Genomic DNA, 22891 nt, shown 5'->3' with positions numbered 1-22891 from the left:
CCGATGCAGAAGAGTCGCACTCAGGACAGGCCGATGCAGAAGAGTCGCACTCAGGACAGGCCGATGCAGAAGAGTCGCACTCAGGACAGGCCGATGCAGAAGAGTCGCACTCAGGACAGGCCGATGCAGAAGAGTCGCACTCAGGTCAGGCCGATGCAGAAGAGTCGCACTCAGGTCAGGCCGATGCAGAAGAGTCGCACTCAGGTCAGGCCGATGCAGAAGAGTCGCACTCAGGTCAGGCCGATGCAGAAGAGTCGCACTCAGGTCAAGCCGATGCAGAAGAGTCGCACTCAGGGGGGTCAGATTCAGAAGAGTCGCACTCAGGGGGGTCAGATTCAGAAGAGTCAGGCTCAGGGGTTCAGGTTCAGAAGTGGCGATTCAGACAGGACAGGCGGAATCAGAACAGGCAAGACATGAGAGGGTCAAAATCAAAACAGAAAAGACATGAGAGGGTCAAAATCAAAACAGACAAGACATGAGAGAGTCAAAATCAAAACAGACAAGACATGAGAGAGTCAAAATCAGAACAGACAAGACATGAGAGTCAAAATCAGAACCGGCAAAACAGGAGGAGCGGAGTCGGGCTGGCCTGGCAGGCAGCGGAGTCGGAGTCGGCCCGACGGGCAGCGGAGTCGGAGTCGGCCCGACGGGCAGCGGAGTCGGCCCGACGGGCAGCAGAGTCGGAGTCGGGCTGGCACGCAGGGGAGACGGAATAGCAGGCAATCGGCATGGGAGTCGGGCAGGCAGGCATGAGAGTCGAACAGGCAGGCGTCAATTCTTCCCGGGACCCCATTCGAGGCACAGCAAGGGCCACGACGGGCGGGGCCGTGGTTCGAACGGGCAGGGAAGGCCAACTCAGTAGGCGCCTGCCGAACTGCGCTCTCCAGCTCTCCCAAGTCGCGCTGGGATCGTTCGCTGAGTTCTATTTGTTGGCTGGTTCATTCTGTCACGAGACGTGGTGGCGTGGAAGGTGACCGGACCAGAACGGAGGCAGGAGGCATGAAGGGAGAACTCAAATGCGTTGACGATCCATAGGTTTTATTTAATAAAATAAAAGTCGCCCAATACTCCGAGGCAAAACAGAACAATACAGAGTTCCTCCGGCACGAACTCAACAGGACAAGGCATAACAGACTAAAACAGGACAAGGCATAACAGACCGGGATTGTGAATAATGAGTAATGAACCAGCACCCGCCAAACCCAAAATCCAGCCTTAAATAGCAGAACAGCAATCAGCTGATCTGCTTCAGCTTGAGTTCGGGGGCGTGGCATACTGGTCGTCATGGCGACCGTGACACACCCCTCATATTTCTGCCAGGATTTCATCATAATGTTTAATTGAACAAAATTGAAGAAACATCGCTTTGACACAATGAAAGATAGTCTGTGCAAAGCTTACATAGCAGTGTACATTTAATTACGGCCTCAAAAAAACTCGAAGTTTTGCCATTGGTAGCTAAACCCCTTGTCAAAAAAAGTGAGTACACCATTAAGTAAAATTTCCTCAAGTTCAATATTTTTTTGGGCCCCCATGATTTGGCAGAACCACTTTCATCCTCCTGGCAATGACTTTCACCAGAGCCTCACAAATTGCCGCTGGAATGCTCTTCCACTCCTCCATAAACCCATGACTGAGTGGGGGATATTCAAGATGTTTTGCTTCCCCATCTTCCACTTGAGGTTGCCCAAAAGATGTTCAATTGGGTTTAGATTGGGAGACATGCTTGGCCGGTCCATTCCCTTTACCCTGAGCCTCTTTAGACAAGCTCTGGTCATCTTAGAAGTGTATTTGGGATCATTATCAGGCTGGAAAATTGCCCTGCGACCCAATTTCTGGAGGGAGGGGATAACTCTCTGATTTTGTGTTTCCCTTAATGAAATGCAACTCCCCAATTTAATTTGCACTTATGCAGCCCCAAACCATGACATTCCCAACAATATGCCTGACATTAAGCACGACACAAACATATTTGTACTCCTTACCTGGTTGCTGCCATACATGCTTCAAATAAATTAATCTTTGCCTTATAAGACCAGAGTATATATTTCCAGTAAACCACGGCCTTTGTTTACATACCTTTTTTCATTGTGTCAAAGTGATCTACTATTGAACATTGAAATGAAATCTCTGCAGAAATGTGAGGGCGGTACTCACTTTTGTGGCATACTGTCAGGCCATTTTTATCAATAATGCTCATTTTAAGGCCATTTTTATCAATAGAATCTTACTTTTTTAATCAAATTATGACACTGTTTTTGTTTTGCTTTACTTGTTTATATTTTAACTAGTGTTATTCATTATATTTAAACCTACCCTGTCCTTTATTAGGGAAAAGAGAGTTTTTAAAATGCTATAATTTTTTAGGGTGCGTGCGTTTGAACAGGCTGGTTACGCCCATGGTGTAGTGCTACAAGTCACAGGGAAGAATGCAAACCAGGGAGATTCAAGGTGACCAAACCACACCACTTTTCATCTCATTTTGTGGGCCAGCATTTCACAAAGTTTTGGGGGGTACCTGTAGCAGCAAGATGTCAGAAAATCACGTCAGCTCCCTCTATTGGTGAATCTCATGTTATGTAAAATGAATATACATTTATTGACCGACGACTATTTGAATTAAAATTGACATGTACAATTGCAATAAATCATTTCCTGTTCTACTTCATTACTCTACTAGTCTACTGTTTTAACTTAATGGAAAATTACCATTCAATGAATTTCTTGTTTCTGATTGATACACAGCCATTAGAGTCTGTACTCGATAGGCTTAATAATAATTAATTCGTAATAATGTAATATTTCTTCTTTCACTACAAAAACTTCAAATTAAATACACTATAATCTCAAAAAGATCACCGGCTTTTACTTTAATAATTGTTGCTTTCTTTCACAATAAAACGACAATATTACTTATCACGTTACCACCAGCTGTGACAACACGCATGAGTGCACCCTGGACTTGGACGTGTTTTCCACCACACCAGATTAAAAAAAAAAACGTTTCCTCGTCCTTTTCGCTCACCCCCCTACACAAGCACAAACACTAAGTCCGTGCAGCCTTTTTTCTGCCCACCCACCGGCGCACTTTTGCTATATTTGCTCCCACTTAAGGGGAAACGCGCACAAAATTCATCCGAGTTGCGCGCAACTGCGCACAAAAATTGATAATGGCGCGCTCACTTTTGCGTCTGCTGCTGCTGTTGTGCGCTTTTAGCGGCCGTGAGAGCAAAACCGTGAGGGAGTATTTCATCGCTGCCGTGGAAATTGGCTGGGACTATCTTAGTGTGGAAGACAGTGACCAAAGGTGAGTGGATGAATGTTTGATTTGGAATAGTTGAGCGAGGCTTTACATTTTAGAAGCTACATTTGAGTTTGCTTTCAGGTGGTTACCAAAAGATTCACCTCAGAAATACATCAAAGCGGTTTACAGGGAGTACACGGACTCCACGTACACCGTCCTCAAACCGAGACAACCTTGGGAAGGTTAGTAAAACAAGCAAACAATAAAATATGGCTTTTGTAGTTTACCTCTCTCTCGGCCAGGGTCGTCAGGTCACTATTATTTGAGGTCATTGCTGAGCAAGTACAGCCTGGAAGCGCCCATCTTTCTCGAGGTCGTTTTTTGGGGTGATGTTATGAAAAAGATATTAACGGTTTTCATGATAGCAGGAGATGTCGCCTGATCAGATACAACACCTCCATCATCTGGTCGCCGTTGTTTTGAGTAAAGCGTTACCCAAACCTTTAGAGATGCGCCGGACCTTGGCATTGATAAGCAGCGGCGTGTGACAATACTGATATTGCATCCTAAATCACTGTGAAAAAATATTTTGTTTTTGAAACAAGTATCTCATCGAACAATACGCGTTGTATCTCTTGTGGCTTTCCTGTTTTTGTTGATAAAAGAACTTTGTCGACTCCTATGTGCTCTCTTTAAAAGAATTGACCTTAAAGGGACAGTGAGTATCTAGGGCAGGGCAGGACAAACTACTACCTGGGTGCTACAGACAGCTTTCCAAATGAAAAGGGTACAAAAATTATGCTAACAATTGTTTAGAAAAAGTATTACGAATACAAATGTGTTGTTTTGGACCCTTATCATATTTGTGAGCTCCCATAAAAACGATAATTTTCATTGAGCTCACGGTGAAGAGTCAAACAGCTGGATGCATTTTTATTGACTTTTTTTTATCATTAATTTTATTTATCCAGATTGATCAAATTTAATTAAATAGCTCCTTTTAAATGCAAATGATCGAATTGAGTTCTTTAAAAGGGAGATACTGTACTGTATATCACTTCACTTTTACTTTAAGTTTTTATAATACATCTATTTGTAAATTTCACAATTTATAACCCGATGACATATGACCCGTGACTCTAAAGTTCAACCACCCATAATCTACAATTTAGCTCTACCGAGTGGTGAACTAACCGTTTACGGTATATTAAAAAGCTACTAATTGTAAAAATATGCAAACCAGTTCTTCTATATTAGTGTGAATCTTTAAAACTGTACTGTACATCAGGTGATCTTTATTTACATTTCATATATTGCGCTACATCTTACCTAAAGCTTACTCATCCACACTACTATCTTTCGTGTTTCCCTCCCTTAAAAACTGCTAAAGGTTTTTTTTTTCAGTCTACGGCTGCTTAATTTCAAAGCAAAAACAAGTCTTTGTGAGCGAATGACCGCTCCAACGATCGCATTAGATTTGGAAAAGGCTGCCAATTTTGGTTTTAAACAACCGTTTTTTTTTTTTTTTTTTCAAATTCTGGAAATGGATTGTGTTTTGGGCATATTTTCGATTGTTCTCGATTGTTCTCAGCTCAGGGATGCTGCTGGAAATGTGAATTTCCCTTCGGGGATGAACAAAGTATCTATCTATCTATCTATCTATCTATCTATCTATCTATCTATCTAGAAATACAGTGTGCAGTGAAATCTGCCTCTTTTTTATGACAAAGGGTTGGCAAGTATGCTATGGCTGCTTACTTTCTGCTTCCCCGACAGAGTAAGAGCCATAACTGACGGCAGAAGCTCTTGAATATGTGTCGAAACAAATATCAATAATGACGACAAGAATATAACCACCACTATAAGTTATTAATGACCTACATTTGTTTGCAATCTATGTAATGTTAATGCTACATCTATTGCAACCTGATCATCCTGGAAAGGGGATTACCTTATGTGCGGTCCCTTCTTCATTTCCTCATGCTAATGTTTTTGAGTTTTTCCTTGCCCTCATGTAGGTTTTAGATCAGAGGATGGTGTAATAAGTCTGTAGTTTGCAATAGTCTGTGGTCTGTGCAGACCTTTGAGGCTCCTTGTGGTTAAGGGCTATACAAATAAACATGACTATTAAAAGCGGACAGAGAATAACTTTGATAATAATTCAGTGATTGGTTTTGTCATCTACAAAAAGTGTTTGCTCTTGCATTCTATGACTTCACAACTGGATGGCAACACATTCCAAGCGCATGACATTATTTCAAATCCGTCCGATGTTTGAGGGTCTCTTCATGGTCTTGGTTGCGTTTTCTCACTCGCAGGTATTCAAGGTCCGGTGATTGTGACTCAGCCTGGTGAAAGTGTGGTGGTTCACTTCAAGAACTTGGCAAAACAGCCTTACAGTATCAGCCCTGTTGGAATCACGTACTGGAAGCAGTATGAAGGTAATGAACTAGAACTGAACAAGATGGTTAAGCAATAGAACCAGGACCAGTGACATGAAGTCAGGGGAGGCAGGTGAAAATATAACATTCAAACTGTTTTAAGTGGTTATATTTAAGGAGTGTTAAAGTAATTTCTCATTTGACTTTGCAATTTTTGGATTTTATTTTTCAAAATTGCTTAATTGTCACATTATATTATGAATATTATTAGTACAATTAGTATGTGACGTATTTCTGTTATCGGCGTTTGCAGATGCAGAGTGAGGCACGCAATTCTCTTGCCTCATGGCAGAGGGCGATGATGAGACCAATTTGGCGCACACCTAAGCCCCAAACAATAGAATTAGTGATAGTATTAGCAAGATAACAGCAAGTCAGGTCATTCAGTAATTATTTTCCTGTTCCATGGACCTTTTTTCACAATGGAGGATTACGTATACATTCATGCTTTAATATCAAAAGGAGCAGCACATTAAAATTTATAGCTGGGGTGACCCGTCTAAGGCGTGCTTAAAAAAATTCAAATTGAAATATTTCCTCTATTAAGTATGTGTTAACAATACCTAACTGAATTCAAAGAGCCGTTTTTCCACCCTGCCTATCTGCTTTTATTTCTTTACACTGTTTAGGATGCGCAACATATTAAGTAGAAGGAAAGGGGAGAGGAGGGGAGGTTGGTTAGTAACTTTATGCTCATCATCAGTTTTCTGCGTAGCATGAACATAGTAAAAGTAAGATGTTTTCAAATACAGTCCAAACGCCAAACCATACCCCCAAAAAGCTGGGAAAAAAACAGTTAAACTGAGTGCGTTTAAGAAATGCACATACTCGCACGTGCATTATAAATGAGCTGACCGAGGCTGCAATAATGAATTTAAGCCAGGAGAGGGTTGCAGTGAGCCATAGAGTTTCCAATTCAGTACAGCTCCTTTAAGATAATACATTACTCCTACATCAAATCTGAAGTAGAAAAAAATATTTATTGGCTATATAATGTGAAAGAGTTCATACAATTATTTAAGACTCCCAGTATATCTGTCTTCCTTAACTAATGAAGATGTAGGTTGATTTAAATGTAAATCTAACTGTCCCTCACCAGAAACCAACTTCAATTAATGTCACTGAAAGGGACACAAGTTACAAGTTCATTTTAAGTGTAGCAATTGAGTTAAACAATAAAACAACACACTATCCTCCTCATTTTTCGGAAAAAGCCGTTGACAATCATCTCCTTACTATCAGTCAAAAGTTCACGTCCAAAATTCAGCCATGATGCACCGCGGCCCGGTGTCATTTCCCTGAAAGCGCCTGGTGTCTTCCTGCCACAGGATGACGTCCCACGGTGGACTTTATCGTAAACCACCTCCGGCAATCTGAACTCTGGAGCAAGATTGTAAGATTTGTTTTGGTGGATCACTGTATTTTTTTTTCTAATTTCCTCAAAAACAGGAGCTGGTTACGACGACTCCACAGCAGGCAAAGAGAAGGAGGACGATGCCGTTTCTCCCGGGAAGTACCACAAATACGTGTGGGACATCAGCGGTGCCGATGGACCGACACTAAATGATCCCGAGTGTCTTACCTACTCGTATTCGTCCCAAGTGGACCCCGTCCGTGACGTCAACTCCGGCCTCATTGGTGCCCTGCTCATCTGCCGATCAAGTCAGTGCATGTCTGGTCTGTGTTTTTGAGTTAGAACAACAAACTGTTAGAGAAAATAAGAATTGTGGAAAGCGGATGGATAATTCGTCTTCTTGCTTGAGTCATTATACTACGGTGGCAGTGGCTCAGGAGGTAGAGCACTCGTCTTGGGATCAAGAGATCGCAGTTCGAATCCCGGCTCCTCCGTGTTACATGTCGAAGTGTCCTTGGGTAAGACACTGAACCCCTAATACCCCCAATAAGCAGGTTAGCGCCTTACATGGCTGCACGGCTGCTATTGAGAAATGTGAAGCACGCTGTAAAGCGCTTTGGGAAGTCTTGACTTGAAAAGCGCTATATAAATGCAGATCATTTCATTTCATTTCTCAAGTGGATTTTAACAACAATAACCAGGAATGCCATTGAAGGCGGTGGACATAATTCAAGTTGCAAAAGGCAGGGAAATCTGTAACTCTAAATTTCACATATTCAAATCTATACATTTTCTCCTCTCTGCCTTCATATATTACAATTAAATTTTGGAAACTAGTAAAGTAGTGAACATTGTTTTCAACGAGATTAGACATGGCACTCCGGAATAAACATCTAATAAAAGCCATAAGAGGAAAAAAAGTTAAAAAGAATGTTAGGATACATGAATAAATAAAATAAAGCATGTTGAGCCCATAAAACAAGAGTCCAAGGATTGACCCTTTAGAAACATTCTAATAAAATGTATAAATGTGTAATGTATAAATATACAAAAATATTGACAAAGTAGGAAATTTCACCTCCTCAGACATGATGATAGAATTGTCAGAATTGTCTTTATTGGCAATGATAACAATCATTGTATACAGCGAGATTAGGCCTGGCACTCCAGGATAAACATGTAAAAAAGACTTAAAACATGAAAATGAAATAGAAACAAGTTAGGGTGGATAAATACATAAAGGAAAGCCCCAAGATTGGCCCTTGAGGAACACCCCAAGAAAATCTATACATGTATCATGTATAATTCTCAGGTTAAACAGGCTCTTTTTTTAGATATTTACAAGGTAGTGCTTGGAGACAGGCCTAATTTTTAAGTGCATGTTGACAACAGTACAATGAAAATATAGTGCATCACATAAATAATGCAATGAAAAATAGTCCAAACACATTTATGGGCAACGAAATTCCAAAATAAGTCAATTGGCTCGTTACAGTTTAACTGTACGGGTCAGGTGTATCGACATTTCGTTCTGTGTGCATAGTTACAAAGAATGACAATAAAAGTCAATTCTATTCTATTCTATTCTATTCTATTCTATTCTATTCTATTCTATATTCTATTCTAATATTTTCTTGGACCAAGATGTAATAATTAATTAAAGTGTGACAAAAATGATTGATTCATTAGAATTATAACAGTTGGATAAATTGTTTATTATTGTTATAAGTAATTAATACCATATAAGACATTTTAGTGCTTTCAGGAGGTTGGCATTTTCATCGTTTGAAGTACAGTGGAACCTCGGTTCTCGACCATAATCCGTTCCAGAACCCTGTTCGAAAACCGATTTGTTCGATCACGGAAATCCTTTTTCCCATTAAAAATAATGTAAATCGTTTTAATCCGTTCCAACACACTGAATGTTTACCATGAACGTTTAACGTAAACATAAAGCTAACCCAGGCTAATCACACGTTCGCGTTATCGTAATCTTCCGTATGAAAGATTACGCTAACATGAACGTGTAAAAATAAAAAAATCAGGTCATTTACAAGTCTTTTAGCACCCGGGTCTCCACAACAAGTGGTGAGCGGTTCATTGGAAAGGGGGCTCAGTTCCAACACCCTGACAGTTGGGCTCCGTTCCAACACCCACATAAAGCTAACCCAGGCTAATCCTACGTTCGCGTTATCGTAATCTTATGAATAGGATTTCTTACCTTTGTGGTGGTCAGCAGAAGGCGCTCACACACCTCCTTCATATTTGGCAATTATTTCTTTCTTAAATGCAATAGTTGTACGCACTACTTTTCTTTTTTCACCTGTAGCAACTTTGCTGCTTGCACTGACTTTCTTCGGAGGCATAATTAGGGGCTAAAACACCCGTACGCCGCTCAGCATCGCACCCTAGCATACGCACTCGCGCATTACTGGCGTCCGAACTCCGATTTTTTGACCAAACAGCGAAGCAAGAATTTCTCGAAATTTTTGGTCGGACACCGATTTGTTCGAACTGAGAGGCGTTCGAAAACCGAGGTTCCACTGTAGTTTACGATCATTTGCGAAACAAGTGATTCGAGATATGAGCATAGTCACATAAAACATGAGTTGACAGGTTTAAGGGTCCACTGTCAACATAATTATTCCAGAGGTACCTTGGCTGACAGAAATTGGAACATCAAGACATAAAACATCCCATGACAATTAGAAACAAGAAAGTGTTTGAAAAAAATTGAGAAAGAAATTGCGATACAATGAGTGAGACAGATGTGGTCAGCAGTCAAAAAACGGTGGTTCCGCGATTGCGTTATTCACAGGTTACTGTAGTATTTACCACATACATCCTTCCTCCTTCGAAGTGAGTTGCTACATACCTGTACATTGTATCATGAAGCCACATGATTTTCTCCACTATTATGAATGTAATCTGAAAACTGGTTACAGTAAATGATCCTTATTTATTTCATATTTGCAAGGAATCCATTAGTAAAATTTTCACAAGTGTTCACTAGACTAAAAACTATACAAACTAAGTACACACAAAAAGTCCTTAGGCTTTGTGTCATCACCACACTATTTTTAGTCACAGTGCCAGTCACAGTTGTTAATGTTATTATTGAGCCGGGCTCGGATCATATTGTCAGGTTTTAAACTGGTCCATGGTACGAAAAAAGGTCGGGGACCACTAAAATACAGCGATGTACAGCAAACTCGGAAAGTCTTTATGAAGTGGAGATTCTGAGCTTAATATAGAGAAAGGCATGGTGGGAAGTAATTATTTTATGTTGAAAGGTTAAAAAAACGCATGGCTGCACATATTCAACAACGCTAGTTTGATCTAAGAACAAGTGAAACCAAATTTTATACTGATTTTTAATCATTTTCTATTTTCTCATTTCTTGAACATTTGGATTGGTAAAAAATAAGAAATAGCATGATAATGAGATAAGACCTATGCCTTTTCCTACTCATATATATTCATAGTGCCCTGGTGATTGTTATCTGGTCCAAATTGTCACTAGGTGTGACTGGGCAAGTGAGTTTTCTGTCTTTGTGCCCTGTGACTGGCTGGAAACCAGTTCAGTGTCCGCTACCCATTGCCTGAAGATGGCTGTGATGGGTTCCAGCACCCCCGTGGCCCTAGTGAGGATAAGAAGTACAGGAAATGGATGGATGCACAATTTTTTTCCGCAAGGCACACCGAATTATAAGGCGTACTTTCAAATTTCCGCACAATTTGGCGTTATTAAGAGAAAACTCTATACAGTGGAACCTCGGTTCTCGACCATAATCCGTTCCACAACCCTGTTCGAGAACCGATTTGTTCGATCACCGAAATCATTTTTCCCATTAAATATAATGTTAATCGTTTTAATCCGTTCCAACACCCTGAATGTTTACCATAAGCTAACCCAGGCTAATCGTACGTTCGCGATATCGTAATCTTCCGTACGAAAGATTACGCTAACAAAAGATAAAGAAAAGAATTATGAATAGGATTTCTTATCTTTGTAGTGGTCAGCAGAAGGCGCATGCTGTATTCCCTAGCAAGATCGGAAACTCGCACACCTCTTTCATATTTAGCCATTATTTCTTTCTTAAAGGCAATAGTTGTACGAACAAATTTTCTTTTTTCACCTGTCCTGCTTGCACCGACCTTCTTCGGAGGCATAGTTAGGGGCTAAAGCACTCCGTTCACCGATATTAAAAGCGAAAGCAAAAAGAGGCAAGTGCGCACGTGATAACAGTTGGTCACGAGGGGTGGGGGCGATCTACACCATCTACACCCGTACGCCGCTCAGCATCACACTCTAGCATACGCACTCACGCATTACCGGCGTTCGAACTCCGAATTTTTGACCAAACAGCGAAGCAAGAATTTCTTGAAATTTTTGGTCGAACACCGATTTATTCGAACTGAGAGGCCTTCGAAAACCGAGGTTCTACTGTATAACAATTACATCAAAGTTTCATTATGAACCTAACCCTCACGATAAACGAGGGATCACTGTAATCCAAAGCCAATTAGTCTTGTTTGTTTAATTTTATGCCTCTCTAGGCGCATTCATCAGGGACAACCAGAGATTTAGCAAAAGCTTCGTGCTGTTTTTTGCCGTTTTTGACGAGAGCAAGACCTGGTATGGGGAGCTGAGGACCAAATGGGGCAGGGAAATTGTTCCAAGCAACAACAGCAAAGAATATCACACCATCAATGGCTTTGTCAACTCTACTTTGCCCGGTGGGTGCCAACACAGAAAAGACACAATGCTGCTTTTTCAGTGGTTACTGCGGTCCGTAATGGTTGGGTTTGCTCACCCAGGTTTGACCATGTGCCAAAAACATGTATTCTGGCATCTGATCGGAGTCGGCACCACACCGGAGATCCACTCGATCCAGTTCCAGGATCACACTCTGAAGGTGCAGTTAATATATGTATATATTTATCGCTTGACAATATTGTATTAAGGATACTGTGTCTTTTTTGCGGAGGAGCTGTTATTTGTTTGATAAACTATTATTGGGTTTTTTTCCCCCCTCAATATAGTTTTCCTTCACTAAGATTTATTCTCTTGCAGTGTTGTTTCTGTAGTGCCGTGGTTAGCTCATTCGCCTACCATGCAAAAGGTCCGGGTGGTAACATTCGTTGGCCTGGATAGGGATGAGCGCCACCAGCTGTAATTGCCCAAGACACACCACAAGTAATGGTAGCCACCTGTGTGGTTAAGGGATCCAAAGTACAAAGTCAAGTCAAGTCATGTTTATTTGTCCTTAATCACAAAGAGTCTCAAAGGGCTACACAGACCACAGATTATTGCAAACCACAAATTATTATTACACCCAGCCCTGATCTAAAACCTACATGAGGGCAAAGAAAAACTCAAAAACCTCAACATCAGGAAAATGAAGTAACCTTGAGAAGGGACCGCACATGAGGTAATCCCCCTTCCAGGAGGACCAGGCTGCAATGGATGTTGCAATTGTGAATTTCCCTGCAGGGATGAAAAAAGTATCTATCTATCTATCTATCTATCTATCTATCTATCTATCTATCTATCTATCTATCTATCTATCTATCTATCTATCTATCTATCTATCTATCTATCTATCTATCTATCTATCTATCTATCTATCTATCTATCTATCTATCTATCTATCTATCTATCTATCTATCTATCTATCTATCTATCTATCTATCCATCTATCTATCTATCTATCTATCTATCTATCTATCTATCTATCTATCTATCTATCTATCTATCTATCTATCTATCTATCTATCTATCTATCTATCTATCTATCTATCTATCTATCTATCTATCTAACAAATAATACACAGTGTTTATCAACTTTGCATTTGTAAAAAGAAATACTGAATTCATTTCCACTATAGTTTATGTAAGTCAGGGAAACTCAAGCAAACTGGAAAGTGACAGAAATACCATATGAACACTAATTTAAGTGCAAACGATTCAAAAGTCTTCGTCTTATTTTCAAAGAGTTTTTTTCCAAATAAATCTTAATTTCGGAACTTTACAGTTAGATTCTATAACAGAAAAGGGCTGAAACTTCTTTAAACTCCTGCAAAGACACACAGGTGCCTTTTTTGAATCTATTGTTTTTAATCCAATCTGTGACTTCGATTTTAAGTAAAATAATATTTGGACTAATTGCCTGAGGGGTTTCAGTGTCTTGCCCAAGGAGCCTTTGACATTTAACTCAGAGGAGCCGGGAATTGAACATGCAACCTTTTGCTTTGTTACAAAGTTTACATTAAAACAATCAAATGCTCAATAAAAAAGGATTTAAAAAGATGCAAGACACTTGTGCTTGTCAGCATTGTCTCGTGTCTTATACGGCCTGCGGGCTGTATGTTTGACACCACTGATCTACATCATTAAATGTCTACCTTTTCGTGTGGCACAATGTTGTATGAGAGTATTAATGATGGGTGGCTGCCCTGTGAAAAACAACTGTTAAATATTTGTTGAGAGTTGATGCTTATTTTTTTGTGTACCAATAACAAAGAGTTTAACCATACCGTATTTTCAAGTTTTACATGTTTGATTTTAAATACAGCTTGTTTGTTTGTATACATAAAACTTTTTATGATATTTTATTGTCACTCATGTCATAAGATTTATTTTTATGTCCTGCATGTTCCAGGTAATGAAACATCGTAAAGTGACTTTAGAACTGACCCCGATGACGTTTGTCACAGCCGAAATGAAGCCAGGCAACGTAGGCCAATTCCTCATCAGCTGCCGAATACATGCGCACCGCCTGGGTAAGACTTGCCGGTTAACATCAAATTCACCCACATGAGCCAGAATGATTGATTTTCTGCACAAGTTATAAGGCGCACCCCTAGAAAATAGCCCTTTGTGATTTTATAATCTATAAAGTACACTGGAATAAGGCACATGAAATTAAAAATACAGTAAAAGCTAGCATATTTATCTGTGATTTAAAGGAAATCATTGGTTAGTTAAAAATTTTACTGACCTCAATCTCAATACATTGTGTGCGATGGGAATCAAACCCTGGTCACGGCGGTGAGAGCACCAGGGGTTCATACGTTTATATGTAAAGGCATGAGATTTAATCTCATTATCACACTATTTTTACAGTGCCAGAATGGAGAAAACAGAAAGTATTAATAATTGCAAAAAAAAAAAAAATGATGGAAACAACTCTTTGGTCACTCTACCTGATGATGAATCAGACATTGCGTTTATTTGTATCTTTCATGACAAATTTCTGTTTCTTCCATTCGGGCACCGTAACACAGTGTGATGTTAAAAGTGAATGTCTTTCATATGTCATCTGTATCATCGGTGGTCTTGTGGTAACATTCCCATTGCATACTGTATGGTTTTGCGATTTTAAACAGCAATGTTTTTGAATGATCAATCATTGCAAAATATGGTAGTATACCATAAAACCCTGTGTACTTACGCACACGAATAAATACTGAATACATTTCCAATTTTATGCACCAGTATTTTTGGTATATAAGGTTTTGAGGCGCACTTTCAAATTTTGGGCCAATTTTTTTTTTTTTTTCGTAGTCCGGAAAATATGGTAATCCCCCGTTATCCACACTCAGATGGCATGAAAGCAACATTCAAAGTGGAGAACTGCCCGGGGCCCGATACTCGCAAGGTTAACGAAGAAGATTACGACGCGTTTGATGAGGACTATTTCAATACAGTAAATTTTCAAAACCCGAGCCCGCGGGCGCTGGGTGGTTCCAGCTGGAGAAGGCACTACAAAATATGGAGACATTACATTGCAGCTGAGGAGCTGACCTGGGACTACGCGCCTCACCTGGCCGCCGCCTCCAACAGGTAACACTTGTAACGTGTTAGGTTAAAGAGTCAAACTTAATGTTTGTCTTAAATTCATCTTGCCATTGGAGCACCACAGCAGTTCTTTTTGAGGATATTTTAATCAGGAAAATTGAAGAACCTTGAGATCAAATCACATAGTCCAAAGTGTGATTCTATACACAAAGACGTATTTCACGATGTAGGCTACTTTGTACTTTAATTAAGACACAAACACTCGAAATATCAAAATAGTTTATCACAAATCTACGGATGAAAATTGAATACAACATAATATTGGGACAAACAAAACTGAGGGACAGAGGGGAAAGCTTAAGATGTGGGAAAACAAATACAGTGCGCTTAAGACAGAACAATTAGGCAACTTGGCGTTATTCTAATCCAATGGTTCCCAAAATCTTTGCAGGCTGGCGTTCCCTTGGCTCCCCAGAGTATCACTAGGGCCCAACGAACCCCCAACACTAGAACACTATTAGATAATTTTAGCTAGAGTCACAGCATTTGTGATTTCTTTGTGCCCTAGCGAACTTTTTTTGTATGGCGTGAAAATCGCAAATGCCGCTTTGATGGAGGTTTCTTTGCCTCCCAGTCCAATTGTAGATGCACCTTCTTCACCTTTTACTTGTAATCGTTTTTACATGCTGTGATGATTTTTAAGGTGCTGGTACGAATGACTTGTGTTTCCTCTGGACCTAGCGACAACACAAAAGTAATTTCTGCAAAGGGCGTTTTCTTCTGTTCCACGTCCGCTTCGTCAAAACCAAAATAGGTCCAAACAAGTTACAGGTATATTAAAGAAGCGTTCTTTTTGAGCTCGGAGGTTTTGTTTGGTAGCTTGCCTAACAAAAAGACAATCAAATACAACAATAAAACACATCCCCATGTCAGCCAGAAGTGTTGAACGTCAAGAGGAGGGGCTGGCAGAACGCGTGTGTGCGTGTTTCAATTTGATATTTTCTGTTACAAGATTTAATTGGTGAATAGTATGGTAGCTGACCATATCACTTGTTTTTTGATTATAGTTCATTGTTGATGAAGAATGGTTGATTGTGGTCAAAAGTTGAAGTCATGGATGTCTACAGGCCTTTCCACGCGTTGCTCACATTCATTTTTTAGTTTATTGATGAACAAGAATAGTGCTAAATAAATAGGTCAGTTATACGATTTCAATGTCTATCCATGTTGTATATTTGGACTAGTGTACGTATAATGACAGCTCTGTTGGATATAAAAAAATGTTGTGCGAGTCATTAATTTTGAGGTGGCACACTGATTTACAAGGACATTTAAAAGTGGCACTCCTCACCGAAAAGGTTGCTGACCCCTGGCTTAGACCAACAGTGGGCAACATCATTCCTGCCTGTGTTGAAAACCTGAGATCAAATAAAGCCTAATTTTTCCGAGTTTTTGGCAATGGTAAATTATTTTTACACGATAATGAATTAGGTAATGTACAATTGGAAGGGTTGCACGGCCCACAAACGTGTTGTTTTTACAACAACTTTTACAAGTATCTTTTGTTACATAATACTAAGATTTTGTGGATTTATTTTCTTTGGCTGCAAAATACAGAACTGTATTTTATCACACTTTTTAGTGGAAGGAGTGTTGGCAAAAAGATTGACCATCTCCTCGATGACAACTGCCCCTGCTTTTACAGTGCCACCACCCCAACCCTCCTCTCTCCAGCTCACATGCGCTCTTACTTTAGTTTACTCAATCTCGTGTTGATATTGACTTCAAAATATCACGTCTAACACACAGAGGAAACCCACATTGTTTTTACCAACATGCACTGTGATTCTGTCTGAATATTGTAGGGTGTTAATTTTGCAATTTCCAGGCCTGATTTTTATGCGCTCAATAGATTTTCTTGTGTGCTGAGAAGGTCTGTGTCAGGGACCGGACCAGGAGGCAGGAAGTGTGAACTCAATTGCGTAACGATCAGTTACTTTTATTTAGAAAATAAAAGTTGTCCAACACGCAGGGACAAAAACAAAACAAAAACAGACTTACAGGCAATCAGAAATTCAGACTAGGTAATGCTCACAAAACAGGCTTAAAGTTACTAACTCAGACAAACGGGCATGACAGGTCTTCCTTGAGTCAAACAAAACAGAACAGAGCAAAACAGAACCGAACAATGCAATGCAGTAAAAAAATAATGATCTCGCAACCGGCAGACCCCAAAACCCGCCCTTAAGAGGCACACACGCAATTTAGACTGTTACAGTTGGTGCCAAGGGGCGGGACCAGCTGGTTGTCATGGCGACCATGCTGGACATGACAGAGCCCCCACTTTAAGGGACAGCTCCTGAGGTCCCAAAAGAAAATAAATACCTCGCACCCCGGGATAGGTCGACGCTCCCGGTACGGGTAACCCCGCTCCCTCCTCCGAACACGCAGGAACGGGGAGAGGCAGGTGCTGTCGGCGTCGGACCAGTCGGACTGGCACTCGGCATGGGGGGGGTCGGACTGGGGGTCGGCAGCGGAGTCGGACAGGCGATCATCAGGGGAGTCGGACAGGCGATCAGCAGGGGAGTCAGGCAGGCGATCAGCAGGGGAGTCCGACGGGCGATCATCAGGGGAGTCTGGCGGGCGATCATCAGGGGAGCCAGGCGGGCGATCAGCAGGGGAGTCAGACAGGCAATCAGCAGGGGAGTCAGACAGGCAATCCGTGGAGTCAGACAGGTAAGCAGGGGAGTCAGGCAGGTAAGCAGGAGTCAGACAGGCAAGCAGCAGGGGAATCAGACAGGCGATCAGCAGGAGAATCAGACAGGCAAGCAGGAGAGTCAGACAGGCAAGCAGGGGAGTCAAACCAGTAGCAGGGAATGGAAGGTCGGCCGACAGGCGCGGCGTTGAGGCCGACAGGCGCTTTGGACAGCTCGGCGCCAAATCCTCCCGGAACCCCATTCAAGCACAGCAATGGCCACGACGGGCGGGGCCGTGGTTCGAATGGGCAGGGAAGGTGACGTCGCGGCCAGAAAAGGAGCTGCGGAAGGCGGGCCGTTGTCTATAGGAGCTCTTTCCGGAAACCCCACTCGAGGCACAGCAATTGCCACGACGGGCGGGCCGTGGCTCGAGTGGACAGGAAAGGCGACCTCACTGGGCAATTGCCAAACGGCGTCCTCCAACCTTCCCCAAATTGGGTTGGGATCGTTCGCTGAGTTCACATGAGTGGCTGGATCATTCTGTCAAGGAACCGGACCGGGAGGCAGGAAGTGTGAACTCAATTGCGTAACGATCAGTTACTTTTATTTAGAAAATAAAAGTTGTCCAACACGCAGGGACAAAAACAGACTTACAGGCAATCAGAAATTCACACTAGGTAATGCTCACAAAACAGGCTTAAAGTTACTAACTCAGACAAACGGGCATGACAGGTCTTCCCTGAGTCAAACAAAACAGAACAGAGCAAAACAGAACTGAACAATGCAATGCAGAAAAGAATAATGATCTCGCAACCGGCAGTCCCCAAAACCAGCCCTTAAGAAGCACACACGCAATGTAGACAATCTGTTACAGCCGATGGCAAGGGGCGGGACCAGCTGGTTGTTATGGCGACCATGCTGGACATGACAGTCTGGGCAGTGCACAATTGATGACGGCCGCAGCTTAGATAGATAGATAGATAGATAGATAGATAGAGAGACCATTCACGGTATGAGTTACAAATTGCATTGAAAAGCATTCAATTCGATTTTCAATACCTGCAGAAATCCTGACGCTCCTCATCGCCATGACTACAAATATAAAAAGGTTGCTTACGTGGCCTATACAGACAAATCTTTCACTCGGAGGAAAAAAAAAGATAGGAAGCTGCCGGGTCCGCTGCTGAAAGGAAAAGTCAGTGATCACATCCACGTAAGTCTGCAAACCTTCAGAAAGAAAGATTTGCTTTATCCAAAGATCTGCCGTATTTGTACATTCCCTAAAATCATTTTGAATTCTGCTTACAGATTACATTCAAAAACCTGGCCACTCGTCCTTTTAATATCTACCCGAATGACCTCACTAAAATCTATCCACTAGAGACAGCTATGAATGGTAAGGCAATAAACGATAAACTTCCAACACTGGTTACTAAAGACCAAACCTGTCATATTTAAAAATGAATGTATAAATAAATACCTACAAATCTATACCATGTAAATAGATGAACACATAGATCACGTAATACCTGAATATATGACATTAAGGAAATTTATTAAAAAAATTATGCATTTTGTCATGTATTTATTAAAAATACATGACAAAAATATACAAAAAAACACGCTAAAATACACGACAAAGTAAATGACTAAATAAATGACAAGGTATAGGAAAAATGACACAGCAGAATACACTACAAAATAAACAGCGAAATAAATCCCAACATATACTACAAAATACGAACAGTACCTCATAAAATACACAACAAAATAAACGACAAAATACACAACAAAATACACGACTAATACATGACAAAATATAAGATAAAACTAACAACAAAACACACGACAAAAAGGTGACAAAATAAATGACAAAATGGACGTATTTATAAATGCACGACAAAATACATGACAAACTAAAAGACTGGATATATGACAAAATACATGACAAAAACCAGGACAAAGTATGCGACAAAGTACTTGGAAAAAAAAGTCAAAGTAAATGACAAGACAGGACAAAATACACTAAAAATCTCATCTCATCTCATTAGCCATACCGCTTATCCTCAGTAGGGCCGTGGGGGGGCTGGAGCCCATCCCAGCCATCTCCGGGCAGGGGACAACCTGAACTGGTCGCCAGCCAATTGCAGGACACACAGGGACAGACAACTCATTCGATCATTCACACCTAGGGACAATTTGGACCGGCCAATCCACCTGAAATGCATGTTTTTGGAACGTGGGAGGAAACCGGAGTGCCCGGAGGAAACCCACGCAAGCACGGAGAGAACATACAAACTCCGCACAGGAAGTCTGGAGCTGGATTTGAACCCACGACAGGTTCCCATGACATGAACTGTGCCGCACAAGCGCTAACCACTGCTCCGCCGTGCTGCCCTACACTAAAAATATACAACAAAATACATGACAACATAAATAAACGACAAAATAAATCACAAAAAGCATAAAAAACAAATTATATTTATGTCATAAATGTAAGTATTACATGATTTATATGTGTGTTTTTTCTATCGCACATATTTGCAACTATTTATTTATTTATACAATTATTTCTGTATATGGCATGTTTGGTCCTCCATGTCCGATGTCAATCTAATATCTAAGAACAACACCTGTCAACGTTACAGAAAAAAATTTGCGCTCAATGGAGGTACCCCCAAATGGGACCTTCACGTACGTGTGGGAGATAACCACGGACGACGGGCCCTTGGAGGAGGACACCGAATGCCTGTCGCAGCTTTACCAGAGCACCGTGTCTCCGGAGAGGGACTTGGCCTCAGGCCTGGTGGGCATCTTGCTCGTCTGCAAGTCCAAAGCCATCGACACCAGAGGACGCTTGGTGAGAAGAGCTTTTCCTCATTCCATCCATCCATTATCCGCACCGCTTATCTTCAGTAGGGTCGCAGGGTGCTGGAGCCCATCCCAGCTATCTTCGGTGGGCAGGGGACACCCTGAACTGGTTGCCAGCCAGTCGCAGGGCACACAGGGTCAGACAATTCACTCGCTCATTCACACCAAGGGACAATTTAGACCGTCCAATTAACCTAACATGCATGTTTTTGGAATGTGGGAGGAAACCGGCGTGCCCGAAGGAAACCCACGCAAGCACAGGAAGAACATGCAAACTCCACACAGGAAGTTCGACCTCAGAACTACTGCGCCGCCGTGCCTCCCGCTATTCCTCATTGTTTCTCCTTATTCTCTATACAATGATAACTCTACATAAGAGATTCTTCTGATAGAGCTTGTATCTAGAATTTCTTGTATCTCGAGCGAATTATCACCATATGGAATAACTGAAAACCAGGTCCTTCGTTCTCAGGCTCCCAAAGGCATCCAAGTTAACCCTAGATAGCTGTGAAACACATTTTCCTGTTCACTAAAAACTCATTCAAGTAATAATTGAACGTAAAAATACAGTAATTACAAAACTAAGATGATATTGACCAAATAAAATGCACTTAACATGGAGGAAGTTCACAGTTGCTAATGTAAATGAGGCGTACGTGTCCAACTGTCACGACCAGAACAGAAGTAGGACCCTGATGGGTAACGTTAATCACAAAAAATATAGAAATATAGAGGAAAGGCAGCGCCCACGAACCGGTGCTCTCTGGAAGCGGGAAGCAAACCGCTCATGGGATCGGAACGTGTTCCGAATACGGAAGTGGATCTTCCGGAGCGGCAGATCGTAGCGTAGTAGATGGAAAAACAGGTCATTAGCTGGAACGGAAGATCAGAACGTGGTCGGGTCAAAACAACGGGTTGTTAGCCGGGACGGGAGATCGAAACACGGTCGGGGTCAAAAAACAGGTCGTAGCAGGAGACAAACGGGGAAATCAGGAACAGACGAGTGGAAAACAGTTGACAAATACGGGACCGACGGGAGTCAGAGTAAAAAAAGCTTGCCTTGTGAAAACAGTGGTTCGCTGACGGACTGACAACAGGCGAGTGAAAGGACTGAGCTTAAGTAGGACGGGGAACCAATCAGGTTGCCAGCGGTAGCTGGCGCCAAACAAGCGGGCACAGGTGATTGTCATGACACCAACGTTTTAATTGTCAAAACAGGCTATAATAAAACATAAGTTGACAAGTTCAATTTGTTCCTATCAAGTGTCTTTAATAGGTAGCAATTTTTCACGGCTTTTCTTCGCTTCTGTTGAATATTTCTTCTGGGGCTGAGGTTTTGGCTTGATTCCTAACCGCTAATCCATTTTTCTTGTGTTCTCTGTGCGTCAATGATATGCAAATGCGCAACCTTATAACACTCCGGAACGTCCGCAAGCAGGAAATTATTCGATGCAGGCTCCTGATTGGCTGCCGAGTATGCAAACTGCCAAACGAACCGAAATTCCGAAATTTCCAAACCGAACATAGATTTAATAAATAAAATGATAAAGCAAACATTTTGTAAGTTGTACGCCCGACGTAAGAGCTGCACGCCCCAGGCGTCCGGTCAGACGTTGTTACAGACACTTTTGGGGGGTAAATGTATTTGATGAAATCTATTACAAAAAAGATTGACGTCTTCTTGAAAGGTCATTGAAAATTAAACTCAAATAGAGAGCGACAGGCTGAATAAGTGTAATGTACATGAACGTTACATGATTGACATGGCTGGTAATGTCAGCAACAACGTTTAAATGTTATTCAGATAATTCTAGCACTAAGAACATGCTTGCCAACCTTTTAGTTTTACTCCAAATCACAAACTCCAATGATATTTTTATCCTCGGTGTCACGGCGGATGATCCCCCGTCGGCCCCAGTCCTCTTCTACGTCGTTTACGTCAGGCTCATCGTCACCCTGGCTTTTTGCTTGTCCCTTAAAAGTCTGACGCTTACTCCAAACTTTCTTTTTGTTTTTCGGCTCCATACTTCACTATTTGCATCTTGTAATCCGCAGATCATGATTTTCTTTTCGGTGCCATTTTGTTCATACTTCTCAGTTGTTTTTATAAATTACCGGTGTTGTGAAGAATAGTATCCCTCAAAAACAAGTGTTATACCAAAGAATGCCCCCCAACATGACGCGTCCCCCTTGGCAGGAGTGCGCATACATCACTAGTGCAAATATCACAAAAACGACTTTATATCTGATTATGGGGGAAACGTAATAGAAGAGTGAAGCACAGAGCATTTGCACTTTTTATAGAAATCCCTTTTGAGCACGTTGAAAATATTTATGTAGCAGAAATGACTTCTTATCTTCTGAACATTCGTTTCCCGATTGGTAAAGTAAAAGTGGTACTATTTTGCCAAAGTAAATATTTTCAACCTAACTCAAAGGAGTTTTTTTATACAAAATGCAAATATTCTGTGCTTTACCGTT

The 22891-nt window shown here is 41.4% G+C and overlaps 1 protein-coding gene and 1 long non-coding RNA gene across 3 annotated transcripts in view; one reads left to right on the top strand and one right to left on the bottom strand.

Moving 5' to 3' along the window:
• Positions 1-3078: 3078 nt before the first annotated feature.
• f8 (coagulation factor VIII, procoagulant component) overlaps positions 3079-22891 on the top strand; it is a 40552-nt gene continuing 20739 nt past the window's right edge. The window contains exons 1-11 of the mRNA XM_088344620.1: positions 3079-3307; positions 3386-3486; positions 5563-5685; positions 7135-7347; positions 11600-11779; positions 11861-11958; positions 13705-13825; positions 14648-14888; positions 18605-18752; positions 18848-18935; positions 20188-20399. Coding sequence (XP_088200746.1) covers positions 3171-3307; positions 3386-3486; positions 5563-5685; positions 7135-7347; positions 11600-11779; positions 11861-11958; positions 13705-13825; positions 14648-14888; positions 18605-18752; positions 18848-18935; positions 20188-20399 — 1662 coding nt within the window. The 5' untranslated portion in view covers positions 3079-3170. The remainder of the gene's footprint in view (positions 3308-3385; positions 3487-5562; positions 5686-7134; positions 7348-11599; positions 11780-11860; positions 11959-13704; positions 13826-14647; positions 14889-18604; positions 18753-18847; positions 18936-20187; positions 20400-22891) is intronic.
• LOC148359395 (uncharacterized) lies at positions 7272-22328 on the bottom strand. Of its 2 annotated transcripts, none has more exons than XR_015851416.1 (3): positions 22247-22328; positions 13740-13821; positions 7272-7364 (listed from the first exon to the last, which is right to left on the bottom strand). It is a non-coding gene; the product is annotated as an uncharacterized LOC148359395 (long non-coding RNA). The 2 variants fall into 2 exon arrangements; XR_015851417.1 differs by lacking the exon at positions 22247-22328 and adding an exon at positions 14044-14080.

This window comes from Urocampus carinirostris, chromosome 9 (genome assembly GCF_059441175.1).
Source record: "Urocampus carinirostris isolate Australia breed hairy pipefish chromosome 9, RoL_Ucar_1.0, whole genome shotgun sequence".
Lineage (NCBI taxonomy): Eukaryota > Metazoa > Chordata > Actinopteri > Syngnathiformes > Syngnathidae > Urocampus > Urocampus carinirostris.
Note: the sequence above shows the minus strand (reverse complement) of the source record. Positions and strands in the feature narration are given on the sequence as shown.